Here is a 23964-nt window from a genome sequence, read left to right as displayed (position 1 = left end):
ATTTTGATTTTATAAATGTATGCTGGGCATTCCATTAGATTTTTATTTTCAGTTGTGAGCACACATATCCTTACAAGGAAAGCAATGCCTTTTTCTCACCACTGCTAGGGCCAGCATAAGCCCACAACCTCCCAGGAGCCCCCCATTTTGGAGCCCAGCAGCAGCACCTACCAGCTGTCTTCCTCCTGGACAAGACGCATCAGAGCTACGCAGGAAGATGTGTGCTCTACGCTCTTTTGAACTGGACCAGTGTCAGCTAGGGGACCCCGCCATTGACTTGAACTTCCTTAAAGGAAAGGGGGGGAAAGCAGCAAGCCATTTGTTCTCTCTCCCAAGGAAAGAGAGAGTAAAACAAGCAACACCTGCTTCTATGCTTTCAGCCAATCTGAGATGTTTGGGACACCTGGTGATAGAAACACCCCAGGGTCCTAAAGAGCTGCTAATTCCAGTTGTCTATGTTAACTTGCTTGGACACACCTGAGACAAGCATTCCCTAGAAACTGTTCTGTGCAAATAAGTAGTGGGTGGGTGGATGTCAAAGTCCAGGCACTCAAAGAGAATTGCCTGGATAGTTAACTGACCTTACAATGTACACAAGTCTACTCAGCTAGATTGAGAATGAAGTTGAAACATTGAAACTACTGCATTGTGAGGGAGGAAAGGAAAACAGGACTCTTTGTCTAGTTTCACTTCTTGTTTGCTATCTCCACTCCACCCCCTCATTCAAATTCTGTTATTCAAATCAATCAGGATTAAGCCAAAGATCTGTTCCTACACCAGAAATTAATCCTACTTATTGAAGAAATGGCAATAATGTAAAATGAGCCCTCTTAGCGAGAGAATGCACATATCCGGTATGGCAGGGGAGACAAAGTCAGACCCACCCTAAATTCACAGCTTAATGTCACATCTTTTGGAGCCTGGAAAGTGAACTTCTGAATTAGGGCTGTGAAGAAAATGAAGAGCTCGGTCCTTGCCAACTGCTCTCCCAGACAAGCTCGCTTTCCTAGAAGACAAGGAGGAAAAGACTGTTTCAGTGGAGAGCTTTTGCTACTGTGAAGAGTGGCACAATTTAAACAACACGGGCAGACCAAATAATTTAAAAAATAATTATGTTGCTGCAAAATAAATATAGAAGTCGGTCCTACTTCCTAGTCAAGCAAATGGGAACACTGAACAAATATGATCATGGTTTTACTGAATTTGGAATAGATATATTTGAATTACATAAATTTATGTCATATGCAGCTTTGGAGAAAAAAACAATGAATTATATTTTATTAGGAATCTACCTAATCTGCATATATCTTAGCTAAGGGTGTGGGCAAACAGTTCCTCAAGTTCAAGATGGAACTGGGTTTCTCTTCCTTGGGGAAACTATGAAAAAATACATCAGCTGTTGTCCACTTGTGGAGCACCTGTGCCACTTATGGCACCTGAGAAAAAGGTCTGCAAATATTCCCCAAAAAATCCACATGGCTTACTGGGTGGGGGGGGGAGGGGAAGAGTATAGAAACACCATTTTGTGTAACTTCACACCTCCTATGGTAAGGTTACCAGACATCCCCGTTTCCCGGGCACAGTCCCCGGATTTATAAATCAGTCCCCTGACAAAATCCATCTATTTAGTAGGAAGTTGAAAAGTTTCCCCGGATTCATTGAAAAAAATCTGGTAACCTTATCTATGGTAGCCATTTTGTGACTTGCATCCACAGTAAAGGTAAAGGGACCCCTGACCATTAGATCCAGTCGTGACCAAGTCTGGGGTTGCAGTGCTCATCTCGCTTTATTGGCTGAGGGAGCCTGCGTACAGCTTCTGGGTCATGTGGCCAGCATGACTAAGCCGCTGCTGGCGAACCAGAGCAGCGCACGGAAATGCCGTTTATCTTCCCGCCGGAACGGTACCTATTTATCTACTTGCACTTTGACGTGCCTTTGAACTGCTAGGTTGGCAGGAGCAGGGACTGAACAATGGGAGCTCACCCTGTCGCAGGGATTCGAACCTAGGCAAATCCTAGGCTCTGTGGTCTAACCCACAGGGCCACCCACGTCCCCTGCATCCACAGTACTTCCTCCCAATCCCAAATGTGACCACAGGCCCCAATAGGGAGGCGACCCCTGTAGTACACCAGGCTCCAAGCAACCAAGCCATCATCATGCAGTCTCTGTTGCAATTCTAAGGAGCCATGGATCAACTTTTGTTACCTGCAGAGAATGGCAGGAACGCTTCCCTTTTCCTGAACTGACCATTCTCTAGGAAATGACCAGGATTAAACACATTGGGTGTTTCCCACTCATCCTCGTCAAAGTGCAGTGAGGTCAAGTTGGTGGCCAAGAAGCATCCCTGACAAAGAAGAAGCAAAGAAGACAGCAGATTAGAACGAGCAGAGAAATCTTTGTGTTTAGATCTGTGCAACTATAGCTGTACTAAGCTTCCTAGATCCAAGTCCAACTCAGAAATGATGTTTTGAAAACACAGGTTAGATTTTAAAATATATTCAAAGTAGGATAGGAAACACCAGATGCCAGGTGCGGCAGTTTGGGTTATTAGTAATGGTCATTAAAAAAGAAACTAGCTATCCATGCAAATGGTACAGACTGCGCTTGGAATCCATTTTTGCCAGGGGTTGGAAAGAACCAAAAGTATATCTAGCCATAACCCCTTCCCTCCACTCCAGATCTTGATGTGCCCAAAGAACACCCCAGACCCTGCCCAGTGGCCATGCTGGCTTAAGCAGAAGGAGTTCAACAGCATCTTGGGAGCAGCACACTGGCTATCCCTGACTTAGAACTTTGGCATCAAGTTTTCACATCTCAAGAGAAGAGGAAAGGCTTATGAGAAAGGTATATCTTCTTAATGTTTACTTTGGGAATATGAAACCCAGCCAGTGTAGTGTCCTTTGTTGTCAACCGAGGCACATTTAAAGGAATAATGTTGCTTATTCTTTGAATTTCATGAACAACTGCATTGGTGTATGGCATTCTGTCCCTGTCATCCATCGCTGGCTGGCGAGACTGGCCAATCACAGAATCTATTTCCGCTTGGACTTTTGCTGCAAATAAAAGAAAATCTCTCATCAACACAAGGATAGACTTTTTCTAAGATCTGTAGGGATGGCCCATCTTTAATATTTAACGGATTTGAGCAGACACAGAATTGATACTCCTTAAATGGATAGGTAACCAAATTTTCACTTATTGCAATCAATTTTCATTTGGACCAGTCAGCAGAGTATCCTGTTATTTTAGGAAAGGCACCTATGATCTGCATCAGCAAACGAGGATTTAGAAGTAAACAAAAGAATATCATCTGTAAATAAAACCAATTTGTATTCAACTGAATTATGTACTACTCTGTAGATCTACTCATGTTGCGCAAGCTAAGGGTTCCATGTAAATATTGAAAAGTAACAGTGAAAATGGAAATCCTTGTCTAGTTCCTCTAAAGTAGCAGAAAACATGGCATTTACATTTAGTCTAGATGTGGGCAAATCGCACAATATCTTAATCCATTTTTTGCATTCCAAAGGAAATCCAGCCACCATTAGTTTAGTAAAGCCACCATATACTGTTTATATATTTTGTCAAAGACCTTTTCAGCATCTAATGATAAGATTATATATTGATGTTTGCTTTCAGTAGGCCTTTGTTATATACAAAACAAAGTAAGGAAAGACAAATGAGCCAATTACAGTTCTACCTTGAATATCTGGATAAATGGCCATATACAGCAAACCCCAACGCAGGGTTGTAGAAGTTGTTTCCGTTCCAGCAAGAAATAAATCCAGTGCTGAATGTAGAAGGTTTTCTTCATGGAAACTGGAAGCAGAATCCTCCTTAAAACAGAAATGCACCAAGGAGTTAAGCAGCCATTAAAAACACCATCCTACTGTCAGACCCACATGTCAAGAGATCACTAGGGGAGGCAAGGGCTCTACTCCTGAAAAGTGTCCAGGATTTAGGAAGCTCAAGGCAACAGTCCTGTGAATCACTGATGCTGGCATAAAGTATGGGTTTGTTCTGGTCAAGGAGGCCAAAGCCTTAGAGAAGGTTTATTCAGACAACTGAGGCAGTGATTCTTTTAGTCATGTCAACTGTTTGCTCTCACAAACCACAGACAAGTGGTGAAATCCCAGCAGTGAACAAGTGGGGAGGTGTCTCCCCACAAAATATATTGACCAGTGCATGCAGAAATATATTTTGTCTGAAGTCATAAACTCAATGGAAATATTGAAATGTGGTCAGCCATTAGGGACAACTCAGACAAACCACAAGACTAGTTCTGGTTTTAATATTGTTTCTCTGCCTTCTGCTACTATTTTATTATTAAATATATACATATACATTTTGTCCTTTACTTCTCTTACCTTGGCCATTTCATTTAGGTAGGCATCTATGAAGTCTCTGGGTTCAGATGGGTTCCAGTCTTCTTTGTGTTTTTCAATGATTCCTCTCACAAAGGATTTCAACTGCTCCCATTTTTTAAAAAGTGTGTGATGGGGCCCTGGCAGGTATTTCATGACAGAGGGAATGATATTGTACAGCTGAGGAAACAAACACTAACATCACATATGTGAAGGGAAAACCCTCTCAAAAACATTCACATCATGCTGCTGTCATGGGAAATAGGCTAGCAGTAATAAAGGCTGGTGTGCACAGGCTCAAAGATGGCAGACTCTCTTGGAACCAGAGTAAATATTGCACTCACCACTGCTTATGATGGGACCCTATAGCAATGTCTTAACTTCTTGGTTAGAATGTACAGATTGCAAATCAAATGGCAACATTGTGGTTAGTTCTACAAGCACAACTTGTAATTCCCATGAAGATGATTACCATTTGGAAAATTGTATGTATCAATGGCAGCTCATCTCATGAACATGTAGATTTTCCCTTTAATGATATGCATCTTCACACACGGATTGTAAGTGGTGTATGTGTAGAATTAATCCATGTAAAGGCAAAGGACCCCTGGACAGTTAAGTCCAGTCAAAGGTGACTATGGGATGCAGCATTCATCTTGCTTTTCAGCTGGCATTTCTCCACAAACAGCTTTCTGGGTCATGTGGCCAGCATGAATAAACCACTTCTGGTGCAACAGGTCACCATGATGAGTGCCAGAGCGTACAGAAATGCCGTTTACCTTCCTGCCACAACGGTACCTATTTATCTACTTGTATTCTTTCAAAGTGCTAGGTTGGCAGAAGCTGGGACAGAACAATGGCAGCTCACTCTATGTATATAATTTGTGATGGCCTCACTCTGTTCACACACCTTGATTTTATTCAGCTACACATGTTATTCTCCCCATTAAAAATATGATCTGTGCTGTGACACATGATTCGGCCTCCCACTTTACGTTACTGAACACATCCCAACCTTTACATATTCAGTGCTTTAATAAACAATGCTAGGGGGCAAAGGAAAATGGATGGAACAAGATGCTTGAATGAACAGGACGGGGAAAACAGAAATCTGAACATGAAGAAACAGGAGGACCAAAGCAAATGATTTCACAGTCAGCAATAATGTGGGAATGTGACTGGAGCCCAAGCAATTGTGTTGTGGTTATATGCAAAGGAACTCAGAGAAGACCTACCATACTCCAAACACTTCCCTGAATAAGCAATGCCTCATCAAGCAAGTGCAGTAGCTTCTGGAAGCGATTGTCATGGTATTCAAAGCGGTCCCCAAAAGTGATGGAACAGATGATATTTGAAACAGCATTATTAATCTGAAAGTGAGGGTCAAATGGCTGCCCTGGGGAGAGAGAGAAAATGGTGCAGAAGGAATTGGGGTGCTTCTAGCTTCCATATAACAAAAACAGAAAGTGGGGAAAGTGGTTGCGTGTTGATGAGGCAGGATTTGTTTTAGCCAAAGAAAGCATTTCGTATTAACATTATATCTTGTAATTTAACCTGGGACACCCAGGACTCTGCGGCTCATTTATATCTTCAAGTGAGCATTTATATTCTCCATAGACAAGGATTATTCCGCAGTAAGGATTATTCTGTAACAAAGGCTGTCAAAAAGGGTAAGGACAGTCTCAAAGATAGTATATACCTAAATATACCAAAATGATTGCACTTCAAACCCTATTCTATTTGTGATGTTGGTTGTCAAATCATCAAAATCTGCACATCTTCTCAGCCCAAACACTCCATCATTGTTCTTAAGTCTGTTCTAGTTCAGTGGCCTTGAGGTTCCAGCACAAAGCTTCACACTAGAACTTTTGTGCACCACAAAGAGCTTCCTATCAACACCCCCTTTGCCATCACAGGGTCATTCCAGTCCAAGCAGAGCTACATTTGCGTGAAGAAATAATGCCACAGAGCTTCGCACCCTGGCTAATGTATTTTTGCTCTTGTTCATAGAAAATAGCAGCGTAAATATTCCCCAGGTTTATTGATTCTGGTTCTCACCTTTCTCAGCTTCTATTGCTTCCTTTAAGTAACGGCTTTCTTCCTGTATTCTTTCTTCTAAAGACCTTTTGCCCAAACCAAAGTTTCTGAGTGTTGATAAGGCAAATCGTCTTTGTTGTTTCCAGATGAGACCATTAGAGAAGACCAGTCCTAGATGGGAAGGAGTAATAAGTACGTACAGCAAGTAAGTAGATTTAGCAATCAGTGCATATCATTAAAAAAGGAATTTTAATTATCCAAATCATTGACCATAGTAACTGAAACTTACCAAGTGACCCAAATAACTTATCAATAACAGGGGCTTTTGGTCGATCTACAAAATATTCTCCTTGATGGACAAGAGCCTCTTTCACCAGGTGTAATCCATTCACAGCCACAACCCTTGTGCTTCCATAACGAAGGCCAAATACATTGCCATATTTTTCTGCAAGCTGAATGGAGACAGTAAGGTGAATAAGCTTTAGTGTACTAGCCAAAGTCCATGACAAAATACTATCAGGAGAAGATGTATCAACATAACTATATAATTGTATATAAAAAACAGAGTCACTGCCTGAATTGTCAAAACTATAAAGTGCAGACGCATGTGTAGTTTGGGAGCTCCACACAACATAGGTTTTTTTTTCCAGATTAGACCTCTGAATCTCCCTTACAGTTTACTGCAGTTTTGTCCACGTTCTTCTCCCTGATCTTTTTTGCCACTAGCACAAAAATGCCACATTATGTGTCACTGGAGTATTAGCATCCCTGAGCAGCCCTAGAACCCGAATGGAGATGGAGGACGAATATATAATATCCTATCTAATATGGTATATATTAATCTGTTGGCAGACTGGAGTGAGAAAGAATTGAGATTTTATGTGTGTGTACCTGATGTTTCTTGAATGCCTGTATAGAAGAAGGAAATTTGATTGCCGTCAAATATATCAGGGACATAAGAGTTGCCAAAATGGTTTCCAGGGGCTGTAAATGGACAGGCCCCCTCCATTCTTCACCTGCAATCTATTCACAAGACTTGCTGCTTATTTGCAGTTAGTAACTTAGCCTAGGGACGTGGGTGGCGCTGTGGGTTAAACCACAGAGCCTAGGGCTTGCTGATCAGAAGGTCGGTGGTTTGAATCCCTGCGACAGGGTGAGCTCCCATTGTTCAGTCCCTGCTCCGGCCAACCTAGCAGTTTGAAAGCACATCAAAGTGCAAGTAGATAAATAGGTACCGATCCGGCGGGAAGGTAAACGGTGTTTCTGTGCACTGCTCTGGTTCGCCAGAAGTGATTTAGTCATGCTGGCCACATGACCTGGAAGCTGTACGCTGGCTCTCTCAGCCAATAAAGCAAGATTAGCGCCACAACCCCAGAGTCAGTCACGACTGGACCTAATGGTCAGCGGTCCCTTTACCTTTACCTATAACTTAGCCTAGTCTACCACACAAAGCTGTTGCAAAGATAAAGGGGGAGTGATGGTAGGGCAATGTACAACAACACATACATACACATCCACATCCACACCCACAATATTCTGCCAGCCATAGAAACCAAATAGGAGTTAAGGACACAGATTTGTTACAAATAGCTGTTAGGTAGTGAGTGAGGCCCAAATCTGGTACCCCCCCCAATGGATCTTCTCAATTTTGCGCCCACTTGGCTGGGCACCTTATAGGGAAAAACGTCCCACACCACCCTAAAGCCCTTTCCTAAATCCTTACCTTGGCTACTGAAATCTGAGGCTTCTTGAAATCCGTATGCAGCATGTTACCCACAAAGGGAAGAGGCCTGGGCCCTGGGGGGAAATTCCTTGGACCAATCTGTTTCTTGTAATCAGCAATAAGTAGAAATGTTGCCAGAAACACCAGAACGACCTGCAGGGACAAGGCCTCCCAGAGGACAGAGAGCAACTGGAGCAGCATCTTCAAACCCACCTAGGTGTTCTTATGTCAGAACAGTCTGCTGTGTGTCAAGGGAAACTTTATGCGGCTCCACTACAGCAGCCACACCCGCCCTCTTGGCTAAAGTTCCTGAAATAAGGGCAAAGTTTGTATATGTTATATATCACGCCCACAAAGAGGCAGGAAGGAGATGACTTAATCACTCACTATACCAAGTGGGGCGGGGAAGAGAGTGGAGAACAGCCGCTTTCTGAATTAGAATATTTCCTTCCTGTTTTCACTTTTGTGAAACAGTAAAGGATCTTTTCCTTCATGACATTTCTAAGGGGTTTTCTGCCACTACAAATCAAAGCACTGTCCATAAAGAAATTAAAAACATTTACTATGGAGGATGTCTTCTGTTCCTGACATGTTTGGACCGGTGGTAGTTTCAGCAGCTCTGCCCGCTGCCTAAGGAGCCAGAGAAGTCAACCTGCTTGCCTTCTGTTCAGTATTGCATGGGTTAAATTTTGCTTTGGCAACAGACTGACCAGCACCTCTCCAGATGTTTTTGGTCTCCAACTCCCAACAGCCCTAGGTTGTATGGTCAACAGTCAGGGATCACTGGACAGACATCTAGTACTAAGACAGTTTTAGCCAGTAGCAGACCATGTAGAAGGGTGAAACTTTGTGCAATGCAAATGCGCTGGCTTCATCGGTGTGTTTACAGCACACCAACATCACGGTCGTGTTGCTTTTTTCCCTCCCAATAAAGGTACAGGACCCTGGACAGTTAAATCCAGTTGCAGACAACTCTGGGGTTGTGGCGCTCATCTCACTTTATTGGCCAAGGGAGCTGACATTTGTCCGCAGACAGTTTTTCCAGGTCATGTGGCCAGCATGACTAAGCCATTTCTGGCGAAACCAGAGCAACGCATGGAAACGCTGTTTACCTTCCCGCCGGAGCAGTACCTATTTATCTACTTGCACTTTGACACGCTTCCGAACTGCTAGGTTGGCTCCCAGTAAGCAGGAGCAACTCAGCTCTTGGGAGGTCCAGTGAGTGCTACTATACCATCTAGTACTAGTCTTAGCCAAGCCATGATCTCTTAGCCTTGGTTCCCCATCTTAAATACAAGAATACGAAAACTGATGATAATCAGCTGGACAGGTGGAATTGTGTCTACTGTGGAGCTGAAGGAAACCCTTGTTCCTGCCCCTGTGCACGTGGCGGCACAATGGCTGCAAGCTACAACAGCATGGACTTCTGCTGCTGGAGGTCAAGGTATGAAAGAACCCAGGCGCTAAATTATTGCTGTGGAAACCAGTGGCTCCCACCTTTTAGGACCCAGGGGTATTTCTGAAACTATTGTGGGAACCAGGAAATAGCTATTTCACAGAAGAAATAATAGTGATGCTCAGAAAAGCTCTGTCCCCAGAACCAAACAAGCCACTTGCACCCACCCAAAAGCAGATAAACTAGACACACCAAAGCACAAAAAAATTATAGACCCTCACTTCCAACCAAACAACCGAGCTTTTAAAAAATCCTCATTTAAAATAAAAAATAAATGTGGGAGAAAGACACCTTGGTGTGTAGGAAAGGTGCCTGAGATCAATTTAGTGCTTATTGGTACCATCTTGGAGGCCACAAATGTCAACGTAAAGCATATGCATTGATAAGTCCTTCACATTTTGAATTGTCTGTTGTCAAAGTGTTGATAGTTATGGTTGTGGGAACATGTTGTCAAAGTGATTTTGCATCTGCTATCTTTATCCGGATCGCACAATGGTAATTCAAGATGAGATATGACACATGACAATAGAATTGATATAAACTTAGTAAGTTATCAAAAGCAGCACCTTAATATTTAGGAGTTGTTTTCCTCTTCTGTCACCTTCTTGCAAAATTTCTTACTGGCAAACAATATTTCCCAATGGACGTCAGGATATCTTCACCAATTTATATATTGTTTGAGCTATCCAGCTATGCGAAGTCCATTCTTATGTTCAAATGAAAGGAAACCAAATAGCTGGAATTTGATCTCTTTTCTGTCCCCCCACAACACCTGTAATCTATGAGAGAGTTTCTCCAGGAAGGCTATATGCTAGAATTCAGATCAATACAGGTGAAATTGTTCCAAACTTTCATTATTGTCCTTACTCACTGGAAGAAGATGAATAATAAGTTGGAGTAAGGAGTACATCCCGTTGCATTATTTGAGAGTTTTCTATATGCACCTTCTCCCCAAACCCATTTGTATCAATACATGCCCAGCTATATTGGTCAAGCTGGATATTTTGTTCCCAGCACAACTTCTAACCAGCTGGTCCACCTACAGTGGCATCCAATATAATTTTATAAAGAGATGACAGTAAGCCTTTATCTGCTCCATGATTATTCAATAATAAGACTCCACGTTCCTTCTCCCAAAGAACACCACAGCAGAGATTGGTTCTGGCCAAGCATACATCGAGCCCCAAACTCTTGAAGAACTGTAGGTGCAATATCCCAAGGAAATTTCAACTTGAACTTTTCCAAGTGGACTTTTAAATCTGCACACAATCATAAGGAAAGGGAGTGTGTATCTTCTCTGTGGCATTCTCCTCTGCCCCTGCCCCTGTGAATGTCAGCACTATGCACTCCCAGACAGCTAAATTGCCACTTTTAACTATTTTCATGGAAAACACTTTGCAGACTCAGTTTTCACCTTGTTATCCACTATGTAGTACAGTGGTACCTCGGGTTAAGTAATTAATTCGTTCCGGAGGTCTGTACTTCACCTGAAACTGTTCTTAACCTGAAGCACCACTTTAGCTAATGGGGCCTCCTGCTGCCGCCACTCTGCAGGAGCACTATTTCTGTTCTCATTTTGAAGCAAAGTTCTTAACCTGAAGCACTATTTCTGGGTTAGCGGAGTCTGTAACCTGAAGCGTATGTAACCCAAGGTACCACTGTATATTAAAGCACAACAATAATGTTTTTGAAAAATAATAAAACCTAGGCAACATTCAAGAGTTAAACCCATCAATTTTACTGTATTTATAAGCACATTTACTGTAAGATTTGCCTTGGGCTTGGGGCCACCAATACACAACTGCAAGAACCTCAGGTTCATGGGTTCAAGCTCAATATTGGGCAAAAGATACCTGCATTGCAGGGGTTTGAAATAGAATACACTTGGGGTCCCTTGCAAAATTCGATGAGTCTATGGTTCTATGAACTGGTTATGTAACAAAAATTTCCAAGCAACATTTTTTTTATTTTATAAACAAAGGAAGGAAATACATTAGGGTTTTATCTTGAGTCGTAAGCACACAGATTCCTACAAACAAAGGAATGCCTTTTCTTCACCACAGCCAGGACATTATTATTATTTTTTGAAAATAATGGGATGGTGGGTAGACATACACCCTGGAACAAGAAGTGGGAGGATGAAATTTGGATCCACATCAATGTATCATTATGATCTGCATACACACATTCTGTCAAGAATTCTCGGAAACTGAATTTATCCTTCAGAGAGCTTCAATTCCAAGTATCTATAAACCTTAGTTGCCCAAATTTTTTGAGGGGGCAAATGTGCTTTGAATAGGCTTCAAAACAGAGCTTTCCAAAGCATGTGTCATCATTAGTGTGTCGACTGCAGTGTTCAGGGGTGTTGCATGATATATGTCCGTATCTCTTATAAGGGGTTAGTTTAACCTCTGGTTTGCTATTAAAACTGAATAATTGTGTCGCGAAATGATGCGTGTCTAAAAAGTGTGGAAATCTCTGCTTTAAAGGAACATGCTGCAGTCCCAATCCTGCTCACCTGGGTTAAGCCCTACTGAACTCTGGCTAAACACAATTAGGATTAAACCATAGATCTGTTCCTGCACCATAAACTGATCCTACTTTTTAAAGAAACGGCAATGACATAAAGTAAGTCCCCTTAGCGAGAGAATGCACATATCCGGTATGGCAGGGGAGACACGGTCAAACCTATCCTAAATTCACGGCTTAATGTCTCATTCTTTGGAGCCTGGAAAGTGAACTTCTGAATTAGGGCAGTGAAGAAAATGAAGAGCTCAGTCCTCGCCAACTGCTCTCCCAAACAGGCTCGCTTTCCTAGAAGACAAGGAGGAAAAAGACTGTTTCAGTGGAGAGCTTTTGCTCTCCAATGAGTGGCACAATTTAAATAACATGGGCAGATCAAATAATTTAAAAAGTAATTATGTTGTTGCAAAATAAACATAGAAGTCGTTCCTACTTCTCAGTCAAGCAAATGGGAACACTGAACAAATATGATCATGGTTTTACTGAATTTGGAATAGATATATTTGAGTTACATGAATTTATTTTTTCTCTAAAACTGCATATGATATAAATTTCAAATATATTTTATTAGGAATATCCCTAATCTTAGCTAAGGGTGTGGCAAACAGAGCTCAGTTCCTCAAGTTCAAGATGGAAGTGGGTTTCTCTTCATTGAGGAAACTATGAAAAAATACATCAGCTGCTGTCCACCCAATGCCTTGTGGAGCACCTCTCCCACTTAGGGCACCTGAGAAAGCTCTGGAAATATTCCCTCAAAAATCTACACTGCTTATTGGGTGTGGGGGGAGGGGGAAGAGTATACCAACACCATTTTGTGTAAAATCACACCTCCTATAGTAGTCATTTTGTGACTTGCATCCACAGTACTTCCTCATAATCTCAAATGTGACCACTGGCCTCAATTGGGTGCTGAGCCCTGCAATACACCAGACTTCCCACAACCAAGCCATCATCATGTAGTCTCTGTTGCAATTCTAAGAAGCCACGCATCAACATTTGTTACCTGCAGAGAATGGCAGGAACGCTTCCCTTTTCCTGAACTGACCATTCTCTAGGAAATGACCAGGATTGAACACATTGGGTGTTTCCCACTCATCCTCATCAAAGAGCAGTGAGGTCAAGTTGGTAAGTAATATAGTGTCCTGCCAAAGAAGAAGCAGAGAAAAGTGGTAGAATAAAACTTGCAAAGAAATCTTTGTGTTTTGATCTGTGCAACTACTGCAGTACTAAGCCTCCTAGATCCAAGTCCAACTCAGAAAGAATGTTTTGAATGTGATATTTTTTATGCATTATTAACTAATTCATTGAACCGCATCTCACAAAAACACAGGTTCAATTTTAAAATACAGTGGTACCTCTAGATACGAACGGGATCCGTTCCGGAGCCCCGTTCGCATCAAGAGGTAAACGTAACTAGCGATGGCACGTCTGCACACACGCACAGATCACTTTTTGCCGCTTCTGCACATGCGCGTGATGTCATTTTGAGCATCTGCGCATGCGCAAGCAGCGAAACCCGGAAGTAACACACTCCATTACTTCCAGCTTGCCACGGAGCACAACTCGAACATGCTCAACTCGAAGCGTATTCAACCCGAGGTATGACTGTATATTCAAAGTAGGATAGGAAACACCAGATGCCAGGTGTTGTAGTTTGAGTTATTAGTAATGGTCATTTTTAAAAAAGCGAAAAGAAAAGAAAGTAACTAGCTATCCATATAAATGGTACAGACTGCGCTTGGAATCCATTTTTGCCAGGAGTTGGAAATAACCAAATGTCTATCTAGCTATAACCCCTTCCCTCCACTCCAGATCTTGATGTGCCCAAAGAACACCCCAGACCCTGCCCAGTGGCCATGCTGGCTTAAGCAGAAGGAGTTCAACAGCATCTTGGGAGCAGCACACTGGCTATCCCTGACTTAGAACTTTGGCATCAAGTTTTCACATCTCAAGAGAAGAGGAAAGGCTTATGAGAAAGGTATATCTTCTTAATGTTTACTTTGGGAATATGAAACCCAGCCAGTGTAGTGTCCTTTGTTGTCAACCGAGGCACATTCAAAGGTATAATGTTGCTTATTCTTTGAATTTCATGAACAACTGCATTGGTGTATGGCATTCTGTCCCTGTCATCCATCGATGGCTGGCGAGACTGGCCAATCACAGAATCTATTTCCGCTTGGACTTTTGCTGCAAATAAAAGAAAATCTCTCATCAACACAAGGATAGACTTTTTCTAAGATCTGTAGGGGAGGCCCATCTTTAATATTTAATGGATTTGAGCAGACACAGAATTGATACTCCTTAAATGGATGGGTAACCAAATTTTCACTTATTGGAATCCATTTTCATTTGGACCAGTCAACAGAGCATCCGGATATTTTAGGAAAGGCACCTATGATCTGCATCAGCAAATGAGGATTTAGAAATAAACAAAAGAATATCATCTGCAGATGAAACCAATTTGTATTAAACTGAATTATGTATTTCTCCATAGATCAACAGTACCTATGTTGTCTAATAGCGCAAGCTAAGGGTTCCATGCAAATATTGAAAAACAAAGGTGAAAGTGGACATCCCTGTCTAGCTCCTCTATAGTAGCAGAAAACATGGCATTTACTTTTACCCTAGATGAGGGTGAATCATATGATATCTTAATCCATTTTTTGCATTCCAAAGGAAATCCAGCCACCATTAGTTTAGTACAGCCACCATATTCTGTTTATATATTTTGTCAAAGACCTTTTCAGCATCTAATGATAATATTATATATTGATGTTTGCTTTCAGTAGGCCTTTGTTATGTACAACCCAAAGTAATGAAAGACAAATGAGCCAACTACAGTTCTACCTTGAATATCTGGATAAATGGCCATATACAGCAAACCCCAACGCAGGGTTGTAGAAGTTGTTTCCGTTCCAGCAAGAAACAGATCCAGTGCTGAATGTAGAAGGTTTTCTTCATGGAAATTGGAAACAGAATCCTCCTTAAAACAGAAATGCACCAAGGAGTTAAGCTGCCATTAAAAACACCATCCTGTCAGACCCACAAGTCAAGAGATCACTAGGGGATTCAGCGACTCTAATCCTGCATCTAGGAAGGTCAAGACAACAGTCCTGTGAATCACTGGTGCTGGCATGAAGTTTGGGATTGTTCTGGTCAAGGATGCCAAAGCCCTAGAGGAGGTTTATTCAGACAACTGAGGCAATGGATGGCCTTTACTACAATGATTCTTTTGGTCATGTCAACTGTTTGCTCTCACTCACCACTGACAAGTGGTAAAATCCCAGCAGTGAAAGAATGGAGAATTGTCTCCCCACAAAATACATGAGTTCATATTCATGCATATGCAGAAATTTATTTTTTCTAGAATCATAAACTCAATGGAAACATTGAAATGTGGTCAGCCATTATGGGCCACATGGTTATTTCTGGTTTTTAAAATTGTTTCTCTGCCTTCTGCTACTATCATTTTTATTATCAAAATTATATCTACCTTCTATCCTTTTCATCTCTCACCTTGGCCATTTCATTTAGGTAGGCATCAATGAAGTCTCTGTGTTCAGATGGGTTCCAGTCTTCTTTGTGTTTTTCAATGATTTCTCTCACAAAGTATTTCAGCTGCCCCCATTTTTTAAAAAGTGTGTGATGTGGCCCCGGCAGGTATTTCATGACATAGGGAAAGAGATCATACATCTGAGGAAACAAACACTAATATCATGTATGTGCAGGGAAAGCCCTCTCCAAAAACATTCACATCATGCTCTTGTCATGGGAAAGAGGCTAGCAGTAATAAAGGCTGGTGTGCACAGGCTCAAAGATGGCAGACTCTCCTGGAACCAGAGTAAATATTGTATGCACCACTGCTTATGATGGGACCCCATGGCAATGTCTTCACTTCTTGGTTAGAAATGTATGGGTTGCAGATTAAATGGCATCATGGTGCTGATTTCTGCAAGCACACCTTCTAATTCACTGATCGACTTCCTATGAAGATGATTGCCATTTTGAAAACTGCATGTATCAATGCCTGCTCATATCACGAATATGTAGAGTTTCCCTTTAATGTTATGCATCTGCATGGGGTGTCAATTCACAGATTGTAAATGGTGTGTGTGTAGAATTAGTCCATATAGGTAAAGTAAAGCACCCCTGGACAGTTAAGTCCAGTCAAAGGCGACTATGAGGTGGCGGCGCTCATCTGTCTTTTCAGGCCAACGAGCCGGCATTTGTCCACAGACAGCTTTCCGGGTCATGTGGCCAACATGATTAAACCACTTCCAGCCTAACGGGTCACCGTGATGGACGCCTGAGTGTACGGAAATGCCGTTTACCTTCCTACTACAGCAGTACCTATTTATATACTTGCACTGGTATGCTTTTGAACTCCTAGGTTGTCAGAAGCTGGGGCAGAACAATGGCAGCTCACTCTATGCATACCATTTGTGATGGCCTCACTCTGTTCACATACATAGAGATTTTATTCAGTCACACATGTTATTCCCCCCAATAAAAATATGATCTGTGCTGTAACACATGATTCGGCCTCCCACTTTACGTTACTGAACACATCCCAACCTTTACATCTTCAGTGCTTTAATAAACAACACTAGGGGGCAGAGGAAAATGGATGGAACAAGATGCTTGAATACAGGAGAAACAGAAATCTGAACATGAAGAAACAGGAGGACCAAAGCAAATGATTTCATAGTCAACAATAATGTGGGAATGTCACTGGAGCCCAAGCAATTGTGTTGTGGTTATATGCAAAAGAACTCAGAGAAGACCTACCATACTCCAAACACTTCCCTGAAGAAGCAATGCCTCATCGAGCAAGTGCAGTAGCTTCTGGAAACGGCTGTCATGGTAATCAAAGCGGTCCCCAAAAGTGATGGAACAGATGATATTTGAAACAGCATTATTAATCTGAAAGTGAGGGTCAAATGGCTGCCCTGGAGAGAGAGAGAAAATGGTGCAGAAGGAATTGGGGTGCTTCTAGCTTCCATATAACAAAAACAGAAGGAGGGGAAAGTGGATGAGTGTGGAAGGGGTAGAATTTGTTTTAGCCAAAGAAAGCATCGGTATTAACATCATACCCTGTAATTTAACCGGGGACACCCAGGACTCTGAGATCTATTTATATTTTCAAGTGAGTATGTATATTCTCCATAGACAAGGATTTTTCTGTAACAATGGCTGTCAAAAAGGGTAAGGACCGTCTCAAAGACAGTATATACCAAAATATACCAAAATGATTGCACTTCAAACCCTATTCTATTTGTGATGTTGGTTGTCAAAATCATCAAAATCTGCACACCTTCTCAGCCCAAACACTCCATCATTGTTCTTAAGTCTGTTCTAGTTCAGGGGCTTTTAGCTCCCATGGCAGGTTCCAACACAGAGCTTCACACTAGAACTTTTCTGCACCATAATGAGCCTCTGTAGAGCTTCCTATCAACACCCCCTTCGCCATCACAGGGTTATTCCAGTCCAAGCAGAGCTACGTTTACGTGAAGAAATAATGCTAAAGAGCTTCGCACCCTGGCTAATATATTTTTGATCTTGTTCATAGAAAATAGCAGCATAAATATGCCCCAGGTTTGTTGATTCTGGTTCTCACCTTTCTCAGCTTCTATTGCTTCCTTTAAGTAACGGCTTTCTTCCTGTATTCTTTCTTCTAAAGACCTTTTGCCCAAACCAAAGTTTCTGAGTGTTGATAAGGCAAACCGTCTTTGATGTTTCCAGATGAGACCATTAGAGAAGACCAGTCCTAGATGGGAAGGAGTAATAAGTACATACAGCAAGTAAGTAAGATTTAGCAGTCCTTTCAATTCCAAGATGGATTCCTGTCTCTTTCCCTTTATTCTGCATGCCTACTTATTATGTTGGATAGACTGCAAGGCATTTGAAAATGTGACCTGGACCTTGGCCACAGGCCCACTTGACATGACTTCCAGCATGCTGCATCCCCACTTGGGTTCTGCTCACTATTAACATATTTCTCTTTGCTGTTTCATTTGCATAACATTTTTGCTATATGTTGTTGTTGTTGTTTGAATTTATATACTGCCCTATACCTGGAGGTCTATATGTTGGGCATCTGTGGACAGTGACCTCTGAACTGGACCTGTTTCACTTCCCAATGCCCTGCCTTTCCTAAATGGACACAATCACAGGGAAGTCTTAGCTCAGTGGTTTGCAACCAGAGTGCCATGGTACCCTAGGGTGCCTTGAATTATGGTTAAGAGTGCTGCGGGCAACACTGGTCTCTGACCCTCTTTCCTTCCCTCCCACCTCTGATGCCCTCTAGCACCTCTGCCTCCCAAAGGCTTGTGTGGCTGTTTGTTGCAGCAGCCCTGGTTACGAGCTCTGCGAGTGAATGTTCTGGGTGTGCTGGTTGTCAGGAGCTGAGGTGGCCACGGAACAAGGAAGCAAGTGGGTTAGGGAGCCCAGCCAGCCAGTCCTTGCTGTTGGGACAGACAAGTTCCAGGCCCCTGTGGGGCAGTGTGAGGAGGCACCTCTCTTTGGCAAGGAGGTGGTGGAGCTCAGAGACCAAGGATGGCAGCAGTGGCTGCCTAGAGGACTCCCAAGGAGAGGGGAGAGGAGAGGAGGCTGAGGGAACACTCCACAAGGGAGAGTGCTCAAAAAAGGGTGAGAGGCTGCCAGCTCTGCAGGCAAGGGGTGACATAACTGGGCTCCTGAACCCCACAGGGGTTCCATGGAAAGAATGTAGTTGGTCAAGGCAGCTGTGGACTCAAAAATGGCTGTGAAAAAGATACTACCTGCTGCTTCCATACAGTGCTTAACGACAGCATATTATTCCATCACTACTAGGGATGGGGCAGAAAGTCAGCTCAGGTGCAATTTAATGCAATTTTAATTCATTCTCACTGCCTGAAACAATACATTAACTGAAACATTATTGGATGTAGAAGTTTGGCAAACTGAACAACAGATAAATGAGGAACTGAATGAAAGGAAAACTCCCATATTCCTCCACCTCTAACAATTGCAGACCAATAATGACAAGCTGTTTGATGCACTACACAGCCAGACTCTGATTGCCACCCAACACTGAACTGTGAGCTGTGAATCTAGTTTTGTAGGTCTACATCTATGAAAAATCTTATTAGTTTACTTTTGTTTAAAGATGCAAGAAATGGAAAAGTGAATTAAGATAAGGTTACCAGATTTTTTCCAATGAATCTGGGGATACTTTAAATACATACATACATACATACATACATACATACATACTACACATTCAGGACAGTGATGCTGCAGTGATGGCAGTGGGAGAGGGGCCGCCGCTGCCTTGACCTCAACCACCATGTTTCCCCTTCCTCCTATGCTTCTATCTCCTTTCTCCATGAGCCTAGGCAGCCCCTGAGTTGTTGGTTCTTTGGTGGTGGGGGTGGGTGGGGAGGCGGTGCACAGTGGGTCAGCAATGGAAGGTGGAGAAGGAGGGCTGAGAGCAGCGGCGAGGCTCAGGCAGTGCGATGCCTCTATTCCCATCGGAGCAGCCCCAATCCCATTCCTACTTACATGCAAGCAGGAGGGGGCAGGGATCCCCTCCCCTTCCCGTTGCCTAACGGAGAGATCCCTGCCCCCTCCTGCTTGCATGCAAGCTCTGATAGGCAGCGTGAAGCCTATCTTCACAGATGTTGGGAGGCTGCTCCGATAGGCTGCGTTTCCCGGGGACATTAGATGAAATCCGGGGACATTCCGGGGATGGAATTTGTTGAGGGACTTATTCGCAAATCCGGGGACTGTCCCCTGGAAACGGGGACGTCTGGTAACCCTAAATTAAGAAAACATCTAATAATCTAAAAGGTTGTACAATCAGTGCAGATAATTAAAAAAGCAATTTTAATCATCTAAATCATTGACCATAGTAAAGGAAACTTACCAAGTGACCCAAATATCTTATCAAGAACAGGGGATTTTGGTCGATCTACAAAATATTCTCCCTGATGGACAAGAGCCTCTTTCACCAGGTGTAATCCATTCACAACCACAATCCTTATGTTTCCAGTCTGAAGGCCGAATACATTGCCATATTTTTCTGCAAGCTGAACAGAGACAGTAAGGTGAATAAGCTTTATTGTACTAGCCAAAGTCTATGACAAAATACTATCAGGAGAAGATGTATCAACATAACTATATAATTGTATATAAAAAACAGAGCCACTGCCTGAATTGTCAAAACTATAAAGTGCAAATGCATGTGTAGATTGAGGACTCCACACAACATAGGTTTTTTTTTTCCAGTTTAGACCTCTGAATCTCCCTTACAGTTTACTGCAGTTTTGTCCAGGTTCTTCTCCCTGATCTTTCTTGCCACCAGCCCAAAAATGCCACATTATGTGTCACTGGAGTATTAGTATCACTGAGCAGCCATAGAACCTGAATGGAGATGGAGGAAGAATATATAATATCCTATCTAATATATTATATATTAATTTGTTGGCAGACTGGAGGGAGAGGGAGAAAGAAATATGGCAGAAGGAAGCTTTGATTGCTGTCAAATGGTTTCCAGGGGCTGTAAATGGACAGGCCCCCTCCATCCTCCACCTGCAATCTATTCACAAGAGTTGCTGCTTATTTGCATGTAGTATAGCTGTTGCAAAGATAAAGGGGGAGTGAAGGTAGGGCAATGTACCTACCTACATGTAATGTACCTATGTACCTATGTACAATGTAAGTACCTACATGCACACACACAATATTCTGCCAGCCATAGAAAGCAAATGGCAGTTGTGGACACAGGTTTGTTACAAATAGCTGTTAGGTGGTGAGTGAGGCCAAAATCTGGCACCCTCAAATAGATTTTCTCAATTTTGCGCCCACTTGGCTGGGCATCTTATAGGGAGAAACTTCCCACACCACCCTAAAGCTGTTTCCTCCATCCTTACCTTTCGTGCTGAAATCTGAGGCTTCTTGAAATCCAGCTGTAGTGTGCTACCCAGAAAGGGAAGAGGCCTGGGCCCTGGGGGGTAATTCCTTGGGCGAATCTGTTTCTTGTAATCAGCAATAAGTAGAAATGTTGCCAGAAACACCAGAACAACTTGCAGGGACAAGGCCTCCCAGAGGACAGAGAGCAGCTGGAGCAACATCTTCAAACCCTTCTAGGTGTTCTTATGTCAGCACAGACGGCATTGTGTCAAGGGAAACTTCATTCTGCTACAGCTACAGCAGCCACACCCGCCCTCTTGGCTAAAGTTCCTGAAATAAGGGCAAAGTTTACATATATTATATATCACGCCCACAAAGATGCAGGAAGGAGATGACTTAATCACTCACTGTACCAAGGGGGCGGGGAAGAGTGTGGAGAACAGCCGCTTTCTGAATTAGAATATTTCCTTCCTGTTTTCACTTTTGTGAAACAGTAAAGGATACTTTCCTTCATGACATTTCTAAGGGGTTTTCTGCCACTACAAATCAAAGCACTGTCCATAAAGAAATTTAAAATGTTTACTATGGAGAATGTCTTCTGTTCCTAACATGTTTGAACCAGTGGTAGTTTCAGCAGCTCTGCCCGCTGCCTAAGGAGCCAGAGAAGTCAACCTGCTTGCCTTCTGTTCAGTATTGCATACGTTAGATTTTGCTTTGGCAACAGACTGACCAGCACCTCTCCAGATGTTTTTGGTCTCCAACTCCCAACAGCTCTAGGTTGTATGGTCAACAGTCAGGGATCAATGGAGAGCCCTCTATTACTAAGATAGTTTTAGCCAGTAGCAGACCATGTAGAAGAGGGAAATTTTGTGCAAAGCAAATCCATTGCCAGGAGCTCTGGATTGGCTTCATCAGTGTGTTTACAGCACACCAACATCACTGTCATGTTGCTTTCCCCACTCCCAGTAAGCAGGAGCAACTCAGCTCTTGGGAGGTCTAGCGAGAGCCACGTTACCACACCCGCCTGCGTGGCTAATGCTCCTACCGGAAATGAGGGCAAAGTTCACAGGTATTGTTATGTATCGTGCCCACAAATAGGCAAGGTGATGACTTAATGAGTAACTCTACCAAGGGGGAAGAGTTATGATATTTCCTTCCTGTTTTCCCTTTTTAGGAACTGTAAAGGTTACTTTTCTTCCAGACATTTCTAAGAAGGCGTTTCTGGCAGTGCAAATCAAAGCACTGTCAATAAAGAAATTTAAAACTTTTACTAAGGAGGATGACTTCTGTTCCTGACACATTTGGACCAGTGGTGATTTCAACAGCTATAACCAATGGCTAAGGAGGCCGGAGGAGTCAACCTGCTTGCCTTCTGTTCAGTATTACATAGGTTACATTTTTTTCTGGCAACAGAATAACTTGATCTGGGACTGGCAACCAGTACCTCTCCAGCTGGTTTTGGGTCTCCAACTCCCAGCAGCCCCAGCCAGTATGGCCAATAGACAGGGATGATGGGAGAAGGATCATTCAGAGGGCCAGAGCCCTCTAGTACTAGATAGTCTTCTCCAGTAGCAGACCATGTGAAGAAGAGAAGTTGGTGCAAGGCAAACACATTACCAGGAGCTCTGGATTGGCTCCATCAGTGTGTTTACAGCACACTAACATCACTGCTGTGTTGATTTTTTTCCTCCCAGTAAGCAGCAGCAACTGAGCTCTTGGGAGGTCCAGTGAGTGCTACCATACCATCTAGTTCTACTCTTAGCCAAGCCATGATCTCTTAGCCTTGGTTCCCCATCTTAAATACAAATACTTAAATACTAAAACTGATGATAATCAGGTGGCCAGGTGGAATTGTGTCTACAGTGGAGCTGAATGGCAAGTCCTTATTCCTGCCTCTGCGCACGTGGAGGATCAATGGCTGCAAGCTACAACAGCATGGACTTCTGCTGGGGGAGGTCAAGTATGAAAGCACCCAGTCGCTAAAATGTTGCTGTGGAAACCAGAGGCTCCCACCTTTGGGGGCCCAGGGGTACTTCTGAAACTATTGTGGGGACCAGGAAATACCTATTTCACAGAAGAAATAATAGTGATGCTCAGGAAAATTCCTTCCCCAGAACAAAACAACAAAATAACTTTCATTATTATTCATCTTCTTGTGACCAGGTGGACAATAAGTTCATTGTTCTTTAAAACCCAATTTGAATTGTTAGTTTCAGTACTGCCAAACCTGGGGTAAGGAGCACATCCTGTTGCATTATTTGAGAGATTTCTAAAAACACCTTCTCCCGAAACCCACTTGTATCAATACATGCCCACCTGGTGACACACACCATCCAACAGAGGGGGGAGGAAACTGATGCAGTGTGGGCCAAATACCTGGGTGTCAAATACCAGCTGTGCAATACTTTCAAAGATAATTCCCTCACAGAAGCAAAGACTGATTTATAAGGCAATTTCCACCACAAAACCTCCCAGTCTCTATCACTGAGCGAAAGCTAGATATTTTGATCCCAGCACAACTTCTAATCAGCAGGTCCACCTACAGTGGCATCCAATATAATTTTAGAAAGAACTGAGAGTAAGCCTTTATTATTCAATAATTGTTGTTCAAAGGCCTTAAGACTCCATGTTCCTTCTCCCAAAGAACACCTGAAGAGAGATTGGTTCAGGCCAAGCATGCATCAAGCCCAAGACTCCCAAAGAACTGCAGGCACAATATCCCCAGGAAATTTCTGCTTGAATGTTTTCAGCTGGACACAATAGTACTGATGGAAAGGGAGCATGTATCTTCTGAGTGACATTCTCCTCTGCCCCTGCCCCTGTGAACGTCAGCACTATGCACTCCCAGACAGCCAAATTGCCACTTTTAACTATTTTCATGGAAAACACTTTGCAGACTTAGTTTGCACCTTGTTATCCACTATGTATATTAAAGCACAACAATAATGTTTTTGGAAAATAATAAAACC

General features: G+C 42.7%; 2 protein-coding genes across 2 annotated transcripts; both read right to left on the bottom strand.

Annotated features, from left to right (window-relative positions):
• Positions 1-161: 161 nt before the first annotated feature.
• LOC128410874 (cytochrome P450 2J4-like) lies at positions 162-8432 on the bottom strand. The gene is made up of 9 exons (XM_053382652.1): positions 8125-8432; positions 6691-6853; positions 6423-6572; positions 5600-5760; positions 4368-4544; positions 3701-3836; positions 2866-3053; positions 2206-2344; positions 162-1006 (listed from the first exon to the last, which is right to left on the bottom strand). The coding sequence occupies exons 1-9, from the start codon at positions 8323-8325 to the stop codon at positions 831-833; spliced, it is 1491 nt and encodes a 496-aa protein (XP_053238627.1). The 5' UTR covers positions 8326-8432; the 3' UTR covers positions 162-830.
• A 430-nt stretch (positions 8433-8862) lies between these two features.
• LOC128410875 (cytochrome P450 2J4-like) lies at positions 8863-23907 on the bottom strand. The gene is made up of 9 exons (XM_053382653.1): positions 21016-23907; positions 20010-20172; positions 17721-17870; positions 16892-17052; positions 15620-15796; positions 14951-15086; positions 14103-14290; positions 13107-13245; positions 8863-12394 (listed from the first exon to the last, which is right to left on the bottom strand). Exons 1-9 carry the CDS (start codon positions 21214-21216, stop codon positions 12219-12221), a joined length of 1491 nt encoding a protein of 496 aa, XP_053238628.1. The 5' UTR covers positions 21217-23907; the 3' UTR covers positions 8863-12218.
• Between the last annotated feature and the right edge of the window lie 57 nt (positions 23908-23964).

The sequence above is a fragment of the Podarcis raffonei genome, chromosome 3 (genome assembly GCF_027172205.1).
Source record: "Podarcis raffonei isolate rPodRaf1 chromosome 3, rPodRaf1.pri, whole genome shotgun sequence".
Lineage (NCBI taxonomy): Eukaryota > Metazoa > Chordata > Lepidosauria > Squamata > Lacertidae > Podarcis > Podarcis raffonei.
Note: the sequence above shows the minus strand (reverse complement) of the source record. Positions and strands in the feature narration are given on the sequence as shown.

Excerpts from the sequence above, each read along its gene's own strand:
- LOC128410874 (XM_053382652.1), bottom strand. The coding sequence starts at position 8,325 with ATGCTGCTCCAGTTGCTCTCTGTCCTCTGGGAGGCCTTGTCCCTGCAG. Across the intron at positions 5,761-6,422 it reads AGCAATAGAAGCTGAGAAAG|GGCAGCCATTTGACCCTCAC; the intron begins GTGAGAACCAGA and ends CTCTCTCCCCAG. Across the intron at positions 2,345-2,865 it reads CTGGGTTTCATATTCCCAAA|GGATGCTTCTTGGCCACCAA; the intron begins GTAAACATTAAG and ends CTTCTTTGTCAG.
- LOC128410875 (XM_053382653.1), bottom strand. The coding sequence starts at position 21,216 with ATGTTGCTCCAGCTGCTCTCTGTCCTCTGGGAGGCCTTGTCCCTGCAA. Across the intron at positions 20,173-21,015 it reads CTCAGATTTCAGCACGAAAG|CTTGCAGAAAAATATGGCAA; the intron begins GTAAGGATGGAG and ends GTCTCTGTTCAG. Across the intron at positions 15,797-16,891 it reads AGGGAAGTGTTTGGAGTATG|ATGTATGATCTCTTTCCCTA; the intron begins GTAGGTCTTCTC and ends TTGTTTCCTCAG.